The sequence below is a fragment of the Haliotis rufescens genome, unplaced genomic scaffold, assembly GCF_023055435.1.
Source record: "Haliotis rufescens isolate VD_foot unplaced genomic scaffold, xgHalRufe1.0.p SCAF_87, whole genome shotgun sequence".
Lineage (NCBI taxonomy): Eukaryota > Metazoa > Mollusca > Gastropoda > Lepetellida > Haliotidae > Haliotis > Haliotis rufescens.
The window spans coordinates 408,899-419,013 of record NW_025964380.1 but is presented as its reverse complement, the minus strand read 5'-3'; the positions used below and the strand labels follow the sequence as shown (position 1 = coordinate 419,013).

Below are 10,115 nucleotides of genomic sequence, written 5' to 3'. Positions count from 1 at the left end.
GTTGTTGAAGGGAGGCGACCGAAATGGATTCGTTCCTACCTTGCTTATACTAAAATGTTAAGATTGTCTGGTCCAGAATAGATTATTTTCAGACCGCCGTATCATAATCGCAATATTGCTTAGTACGGTGTTCACCCAAAAAACATTTTTAAACTAGCATTGGATATTGATGACTTTGTCTTCTTGTCTAGACTAAAGTTACCCCCCTTCAAGATCCGTGTAAGACTTGGCTTTCAACAACCAATGCTTGTCGTAAGAGGTGACTGACGGGATCGGTTACTCAAGATCGCAGCCTTGCTTGATGCATGTCATCGTATACCATCTCCGTAGGTCGATGCTCATGTTAAATGTTTTTACATTGTCTTGTCCAAACTCGATTATTTGCAGACCGCCGTCATACAGCTGGAATATATCTCAATGCTGCGTAAAACAACGGCAAAGAAATAGCCTTGCCATGCTGTATATACTGGCATTGTCATGTTTTATATCCTTGTATGTTCATGTTGCATATACTGGGATTGTCATGTTGTATATATTGGCCTTGTCATGTTGTATATACTGACTTTGTAACGTTGAATATATTGGCCTTGTCATGTTGTATATACTGACTTTGTAACGTTGAATATTTAATGGCCTTGTCATGTTGTATATACTTCCCTCGTTATTTTGCATATACTGACCTTGTAACGTTGTATATATTGGCCTTGTCATGTTGTATATACTGACATTGTAACGTTGTATATTTACTGGCCTTGTCATGTTGTATATACGTCATACTGACTTTGTGACGTTGTATATATTGGCCTTGTCATGTTGTATATACTTCCCTTGTTATGTTGTATATATTGGTCTTGCCATGTTGTATAAACTGATCTTGTCACGTTGTTTATACTGACTTTGTAACGTTGTATATACTGGCCTAGTCATGTTGTATATACTTGCCTTGTCACGTTGTATAAACTAACCTTGTTATGTTGTATATACTTGTCTGTTCATATTGAATATACAAGCATTGTCACATTGTATATACTGGCCTTTTCATGCTGTATATACTGACCTTGTCATGTTGTATTAACTGGCCTTGTCATGCTGTATATCCTGATCGTGTCATGGTGTATATACTGGCCTTGTCATGTTATATATACTGATCTTGTCATGGTGTATATGCTGGCCTTGTCATGATGTATATACTGGCCTTGCTTTTTTGTATATACTGCAGCAAATTTATTGAGGCGCTCGTACAATTTTAAGTTGTGGGTGTGACCCCGGAATCACTCAGGCACTAAATCAACCAGACAGTGACTGATAGATGGTTATGAGTAAGCATATACTCCGAAACGCTGTGTTCATCATTATACAAAAGTTGACATCCATAAACCCTCTTCACTGTCAGAGAGGTTTCATGCTTGAGATGTTAAAATGACACAGCATACAACTCCATGCTCCTTTAATGCACCTAATGTGTGATTTCCCCTGACACAATTACTGTGTTGTTTGCGAGATACTGCAGACAACATACAGTTCAACCGTCACTGATTGTTCCCTCGTGGAGCTGTCAACATCTCTATCATGTTCAGTATTAGAAAAACCGGTCCGTCTTGGTTCACTTATCTCCCTCAACAAAGCTTATGTAAACACAGCATCTCCGCCGTTGCCTGGATGCATTGTTCCAATGGAAAAGAGACTCCCATTAACAACTATCGAGTTAAATAATAAAGAACACGATCGAAGTCAAGTGCTCTAACTAATATTGTGTGTGTTAGCTGGATATAAGCCTCCACGGGTAGAGGGCCGAACATTCGTGCGTAAATAAGTGCAGATGTGTGAAGTGTTTTAATGCATGAACCCCTTTAATCGTACTGTTTGTTACATCAGGTGGCCATTCAACCGGGGGAGTCAGTATCAGCAAAGTTCCTAGACGGGTAATGTATTCTCACGATAGACAACACGTAAGTATATTTCTCATTTAACTCGTCAATCGAGACTGCTCGTTTCGCAAAGCACCACTTTTGCCCCTTGACCAGCCTGTATTCTTTCGCTTCCAACAGCGCTCTCGTTGTTTTCAAGAATATTTTTTGTTGAAGTTGATTTTGTATATAATCATATCTAAACGTATAAGGAGTTTTTGAGACCCTAAATAATACACACTGGTCAATTAACAAAAATGGCGCATTGCGACACGAACAGTCTAGATTGGCGAGCTAAATGGGAAATTTACAGTTTCTAACGAAACATTTTCGAGAGAATAACAAATGGCAAGAAGACATATAAACTCAATAATTACCATCAGTCATTATTTTGCCTTGTCAACCTAACGTCAAAAGGATGTCAACAGTTTGTGTACAAGCTAGACACATACTATAAAGGGAGACAGTTTGAGGGGAGGTAATTTATGTATGTAGTTCCGTCAAAGGGCAATGTTCACTGCAATGAAAATATAACTTTTCTCAACTTCAGAAAACTCAGTCTTTCACATTGAAGTACATGATTAAGTCACGAACGTGGATTCTTAATTAAAATCGGTGCTCATCACAATTAATTAGGGGCGATCTGTTAGCCTAGTGGTTAAGGCGTTCGCTCGTCACGCCGAAGATCCGGGTTTTAGCAATATTCCAGCATGATCACGGCGGGGGACACAAGAAACGGGCTTCGCGCATTGTACCCATAGCGGGATTCGAACCCGGGTCTTCAGCGTGACGGACGAACGTTTTAACCACTAGGCTACCCGACCGCCTCCGCGCTAGTTTGGAGTACCACAGCAACAATATATCAGTCGTGTTAGTATTACTAGCAGATTTAAGAAAATGGCATAACCCTGGATTATAATCGCTATTTACTCTTCATGATTATAGTAACATAACGGATTTCATGGGTGTCGATCAGCTCAGCCGGCGAGGACGTAAAACACAAAGTGAACATTGTGTAGGTTCACCCACGACCCATCTGACTGGGTTTTTTGCATGACAGACCATATACCATTCATTTGGTATCACAACCTCACAAGCAACAGTAATATAGCTTCAACTTCATTTTACAAAAGATCCATCTATTTTCATTTTGTGTACATGGATTCTTGTCCGACCCCTTTTTCCAGTTGATCAGGAGGCAGGTCCTTGTTGTACCAATTGTTTCTAATCTTCTACAAACTGTCCTTGTTGTTTCAACTGTTTCCATCTCCCTTCACATTGTCCTTGTTGTACCAATTGTTTCCATCTCCCTTCACATTGTCCTTGTTGTATCAATTGTTTCCATCTCCCTTCACACTGTCCTTGTTGTACCAATTGTTTCCATCTCCCTTCACACTGTCCTTGTTGTATCAATTGTTTCCATCTCCCTTCACACTGTCCTTGTTATATCAATTGTTTCAATCTCCCTGCACACTGTCCTTGTTGTATCAAATGTTTCAATCCCCATGCACACTGTCCTTGTTCTATCATCTGTTTACAGCCCCCAACACCCTGTCCGTATTGTTTCATATGTTTCCAACACCCTACACCCTCCCCTTATTGTATCAAATATTTCCAAACCCCTACGCACTGTCCGTATTGTATCAACTGTTTCCATCCCCAAGCACACTCCCAACACCCTGTCCATGTTGTGTCAACTGTTTAAAACCCTCTTAATCCTGTCCTTATTGTATCAGCTGTTTCCAACCCCCTACATCCTGTCCTTGTTTTATCGACTGTTTCCAACCCTCTTCACACTGTTGTCAACTCACTGTCCTTTTTTTTATCAACTGATTCCGTATCATCTATGTAGAGCCCCCTTCAGACTGTCCTTGTTGTATCAACTGTTTTCAACCCTAAAACCCTGTCCGTAATTAATAACCTGTTTTCGACCACCTACACACTACCCTTGTTGTATCAACTGTTTTCAAACCCCAACACCCTGTCCTTGTTTCATCACCTGTTTCCAACTCCTAACACACGGTCCCTGTTGCATCAACTGTTTCCATCCCCTACATACATTACTTGTTCTATCACCTGTTTTCACCACCACCACCCCATACCCTGTTTTTGTTGTATTAACCGTTTCAAAGGCCTGCACACTGTCTTTGTTGAATCAACTGTTTTCACCCAGATAGACACTGTCCTTGCTGTATCATCTATTTAGAACCCCTTACGCACTGTCCTTGTTGTATCAACTGTTTTCAAACAGAAACATCGTGTCCTTGTTGCATCAACTGTTTCCAACCCCCTACATACAGTACATGTTCTATCCACTGTTTTCAACCCCCTACACACTGTCCATGTTGTATCAACTGTTTTCAACCCCCTACACACTGTCCTTGTTGTATCAACTGTTTCCATCTTCCTAAACACTGTCTTTGTTGTATCAACTGTTTTCGGCCCCCTACACACTGTCCTTGTTGTATCATATGCTTAGTGACCCCAAACACTGTCTTTGTTGTATCAACTGTTTCCAACCCCATACACACTGTCCCTGTTGTTTGATATGTTCACAACCCCCTAACCACTGTCCTTGTTGTATCAACTGTTTCCAACCCCCTGCACACTTTCCTCGTACTATCAACTCGGAGACAAATCGCAAACTATACGGATTTGGATGACAATGTCGAGAATGAGTTCCAACTTTACGACAAGTCGCTTATGAATGCCAGCAGCGCCGTAAATCTTATTATTTGTTTTGCAAATTTAAGATGTTCACTTTCTGAGTTGAATTGTATGACTTATATCCTCTGCTGTTCTTGTAATTCCGTGTTTTTCAACAGAAGTGGATTGTAAAAGGGAGCTCTGATCTGGATTGTAGCTGTTCGGACACGTCACTGTTGTCATATAAATGTCAACATTTATGTCGTTTCTCTGATGTTGAGCTAACCTCTTGTCACTCTTAGTGTTACTGCATTTTGTCAGAGTCAGGTAAAACGTTAGTTTTTAATGTTCGCTCTTGTTTAAATTAAACACTTTGCTTTGTGGTGACAATTACGTTTTTTAGCCACACTCAGTAATATTCCAACTATATGATGAAAGCATGGTCTGGACCACACAAACCAGAGACATATATTAAGGTTGATAGAGATCTGAAGTAACCAGGAATCTCTTCTCTTATACTTCTGCAAAAATCAATACTATTATTGCTACAATTATTGATGCATGTCGATTCCAAAAGTGAAACTATATGTTAACACAGAAATCAGGCCGGAAATGAACCTAGTGTGAAACCAAAAAACAACCAACAAGTGATGTACAACCAACAAATGTATTACAAAAAATAACTAGATTAACAAATCAATACAAATTACTACACAGAAATAAGAATGGCAGTAAAAAATAAAGTGGTAGTACAATAGTCAATGGTAATGAACACAGTGATGATTTTGAAAAATAAGATAACAATCTTGTTGACATTCAGAGGGACATTTGTTGATGATAAACAAATAACATTGTAAAATGTTTACGTTATCAATGAGTAATATTACCTGTTGAAGTGTACTTTCTGTTAAATATATTTTATTTGTAAAAAATATCTACATCTACATGTACCTTGCAACAATGGAAGACAATTTGAGAAAGGTCCTCAGCTTTAAATAGATAAAAGTACAATATTGGTGTGGGTAGAAGACAACAGTGCTGTGTGGGTAGTGCTTCCTTAGCAGACTCAGCATACATTGTAGCTGGCAGTCTTTGATAGTTAAGGTTTATTTATTTACAACATTATATCCCAGTGCACCTTTGTTGCATATATCATCACGCTCTGCATTATTTGTCCTTATTCGTGGTGGTGTAATGAAGCATTGCATCTGTCCAACACAAAAAATCCAGTATTTGTAATCCAGTAATCGTCTTTGTTTAACCATTTATGGATATATTACAGCGTTGAGGGGTAGTCAACTTTAAGTTGTGATAGAAAACTCAAGTTGACAGGGTCGATATGCCCTTCGACAGTATGACAATGTGCTCACTCAGTTTAATGGGTGATAGTGCAGGGACGTGTAGTTAGGAGTAACGTTACGTAAGTGGGCTTCCCGTCTAACAAGAAAGTTGTGTATTTCTGGAGAAATATCATGTGACTCACTTTGTTGTTCTGCAATAAGGAGATTGTGATACCCTTTTATTGCCAGCCCCCGAGAAACCGTTCAACCCCCACGTATCATGAACGAGACCCTCACTGCAGTAATTTACACCCTGTATTCATAGGGAATACATTCATCAAACAACCAGTGATCATTATACGAGTGTGTTCCCGTATCGTAAATACACTGTATCATGAATAAATCATAATAGTTCGCGAGCATTTGGCTTTGATTACTTCATAGTCAAGTCCTCACATAAACACATCAATATGGTATATATTGGGAAAATGAATGCAATAACACGTGACCAATTCAGCTAATCAAAATGCAGGAATTTCAATGAACACAATGAAAATTTAATCATTTAATATTTATATCTTCTCATCGGTTCATCTATTATACCCAAAACACACAAAGTACACTTGTCAGTATTTATCTGTACACATGATTTGCAAAGGTTTTGCGATTCTAAATGAAACTATACCAACTGGACCAAGATCTAGAACACAAAATGTTATGCGAACGATGAGTCATTCACCAGTTTACACAATATAATTTTGCTTTAATAAATAAACCGGCATTATAAGATATCCACTATTTGTACACAAACTTATAAATGAGACAGTAATTTAATATATTAACAACAGTACCAGAAAGTTACCAAAACGCGTATATTCCAATGAAAAGTGTTGTGACACATAACAATGTGTTATGCTATATGTTTACATAGTTACTAAAAGTTGTAGCTCGGAAAAAGCGTGCCATTTTTGCTTTGAAGCAGTGTTTTAGGTATTTATTCTGTCTCTCAGAAATGCACGTGCAGCCTGTAGTGCTTGTGGCGGTGTATAAGAGATGTATGCCTCGGCTGAGAAGTGTATTACCCTTCACAGTATTTGATCAAGGTTCTGACAAGCAGATATGATAACATAAAATAACATATGTATATTCTCCAAGGTAACAGTCATGTGTTAACATTAAAAGTAAACTAAAGGTGAAGACATTTATCTGTTCACGAGATATGTTTAACTGCCCTTTGATGTCATCACTTTTCATGCTTCTTTGTGTATTCCCAGCATCTGGAAATGAAAGACATATATTGAAGGTTAATACTATAATGTCATAGTATCACATGAATACGGTACGGAAAGTGTCAGATTTTATTCAAATTCTACAATAGAACAGAAGAAAGCATATGCTTCTGCTTGAGACTAAAGTCGCTTAATATACAGATTATTATGTAAGCTGAAATTTTGTTTTCAAGGGCATAGCTATTTTAGATAGTAGCTACCCTAATGTTGAGCACGGGTGTTCTGATATGGAGATGCGTTGATGGACTCGTAAGACACAGGAGGCGGCTCTGTCACATCTTCGTAGGTACTTGTCTCTGCTTTGGCCTCGACTGAAAATTGGATTCGAAACGCATTAACAAAAAAAAAAATCAAATGTTGTGTACCCTTCTGAAGGAAACAGAACGTTTAATATCATGCCGGTATCCCGAGAGTACCTTTACTGAGTTGAGAATGATTGAGAACTGTCATAATATATAAACATGCCACAGTAGCCATCTACCGTTTGTATTCTGGTATATCTTCAACTGTGTGTAATGTTGTTTTTCCGATCCTTCTTTATCCACGCCTGAGTTCTGAGCCGGACCACTGATGTGATCTATAAAATAAGCGACAAAACCATTTCCATAATCAAGTTCATTGCACAATTCCGATTATATGACTTTAAGGAATCAATACGAACATTTAATATCGGTATCAACGCGAAATAGTTCCAGGCATAATTGTGACCACTGCAATGTATCTGACAAGCAACACTGACTTAAACCTACCCAAGGATGAATATCCTTTGTTTTCCATTTCTTCAATTTCTGGATTTCTGGTGCTACAAAAGTAAGTTAGGTCGGTTTATATAATTTATTATTGAAACGGTCGCCTTTTACGCCTGTTTCTCATTATAAGAGACATTTAATTTATTTTGAAAGCAAATTATTTCAAAACGTGTTATTAGTACATTTACGCTACCTTGTTTGTGAAGCAGTTCCTGAAAAGCAGAGGATGTTTATAAAGTACCTGTAATATAAATATCACAAAATGATGACGAGGACATTTAGGAAATATGAGAAACTAATGATATCATTAATTGTGTATATATCAAAAACCTACTGGATATGCTCGTTCTTAGTCATTATTGATTTCGATACAATGGTAACGTTCACGTCCACGCACAACAGTCATCAATATTAATTAACATCACTTTGGAATGAAACATGCCTTCACTCAATATCGCCACACCACTGTTTGAAATATAATACAATACTACTGAGATTTAACAACATACCTTTCAAGATGTTTCCAAACCTGAACCCCTTCCTATAGAGGACAGTCAGAACTAGTCCTTCAATCAGCAGGGTAAGAAGGAGGGTTCCTATTGTGCTTCCTGCTATCACAGCTAGCGTGTAACATTCGACATTGAGTGGTTGTGGGTTTAAGGGGCCTGCAGTATAAAATGAGTATTGCATGACATAAGTATTGATTGTGTGTTAACTGAACATCGAGCTGACTTATGGACTTCAGGTTGTGTATTCGTTCAATGCAATATGTTTGATGCAATTGTATAGATAATGCACGCGACGAAAGGTAAAGATATACCTGACTAATTTCATTTTCAAATCCAAATATATTCTCTAAAACAGTAAGGAGTCATGAAACATATGGATCGGAAGAATAATAAGCTATGAAAAATGACTGTCGGAATAAAGAAACCCGAACGCCCCAACACGCTCGAAACAGTGCACGTGGACAATTTCATTCCTGCCTGCAGGTGGGCGGGTCATTCTTGATTTTGACACTTCAGTGAACGGTCGTTAAATCGCTCTGAGCCATTAGAGTTCTTGATGTTCATTGTCTACAGATTCTTGGTTATGTAAAAACTGCGCACTCACATCTGTGTGGGTTTCAATTGTAACAATATCCACATGTCCACCGATCTACTTCATTGTAAAACAATAGTACAACAATGTTACTATTACAATGTAAAGATTAATTATTAAATAATATTAATAACTTTACCACTGTAGGAAAACACAACAGTTTATGCCACTCCAACAAACCATTGTGCCACTGCCATAGTTCTAGCCAATGAAACATATGTTGCTATTATTATGTATCAATAAAGCAGTTTTATGCCAATCCATTCGGGTAAATTTTAAACATTTAGCGTGTCATAGTCAACCACTATGATCGTGTCAATTAAATGTCCCTTGTTCCTTGGAAACATGACAAATATTTAGAATTCGTCGTTGTGAAAACATATTACTAGATTTGTATCATGATTTGTTTGTTTATTTTTTTATATTGCATATGTATTCAAACACAAATATGTCACGTTTTCATTCCTAAAGATACTAAATGCAAATTGCAACTAGTTGCACCTTCTGGGCTTCATATGTGTGCTTTATGACAGTATAGACGCTTGCGTCTGAGGGTAGGAATGCTACATTTCTTTGCACCGTGTTCATCTTCTGGATCAAAGTTATCTTGTGTCTTTTATAACTGGCATGATAGCGTTGTGTTATTGCAGGTTCTAATTCTGACTCGTTATTTATATGTAATACATATTGTAGCAGAAGTGTGCTTCATATAAAGTGTATGTAAATTTTAGGTTATCACACATATCAAGACAATTTCTCTGATCCTTGAACGACCTAAGGCCTGTCCAGATTAAGCCGGGTCTCGCCTGGTACAGCAGTATACTGTCCACGTCTTGTCCTCTAAACGTCAGAGTCTGTCTACATCAAGGCAGACGGTCACGTAAGAGCAAAACTGGGTTTATCACAGGACATTGGGACCGTATGATGCTCTCCCTGAACCGCACGAGAACGAATCTGTCACAAACTGGTCTCTGTCCAAAAGGTGATGAGGTGAAAAGGGGTTTAACGTCGCGTCCATGATTATTGCACTTACATAGCGACGTGCTTGTACCAGTTCGGACTGATGCCTATTTATAGTGCTAGCTCACTGATATACCTTGCCGCAGTTTAACATGAATACTTTATTTAGGCACAGTATACCGA

General features: G+C 38.2%; 1 protein-coding gene across 1 annotated transcript; it reads right to left on the bottom strand.

The window, feature by feature from the left end:
• Positions 1 to 6,549: 6,549 nt before the first annotated feature.
• LOC124144075 lies at positions 6,550 to 8,603 on the bottom strand. The gene is made up of 6 exons (XM_048390209.1): positions 8,381 to 8,603; positions 8,065 to 8,083; positions 7,872 to 7,924; positions 7,604 to 7,699; positions 7,282 to 7,433; positions 6,550 to 7,110 (listed from the first exon to the last, which is right to left on the bottom strand). Exons 1-5 carry the CDS (start codon positions 8,559 to 8,561, stop codon positions 7,324 to 7,326), a joined length of 459 nt encoding a protein of 152 aa, XP_048246166.1. The 5' UTR covers positions 8,562 to 8,603; the 3' UTR covers positions 6,550 to 7,110; positions 7,282 to 7,323.
• Positions 8,604 to 10,115: the final 1,512 nt, after the last annotated feature.

Bases quoted from the DNA above. Each gene is read 5' to 3' on its own strand.
- LOC124144075 (XM_048390209.1), bottom strand. From the start codon at position 8,561: ATGCAATACTCATTTTATACTGCAGGCCCCTTAAACCCACAACCACTC. The intron at 7,700-7,871 runs GTAGGTTTAAGT...CTTATTTTATAG, and splicing joins CAAAGGATATTCATCCTTGG to ATCACATCAGTGGTCCGGCT. The intron at 7,434-7,603 runs GTAGATGGCTAC...TCCAATTTTCAG, and splicing joins GATATACCAGAATACAAACG to TCGAGGCCAAAGCAGAGACA.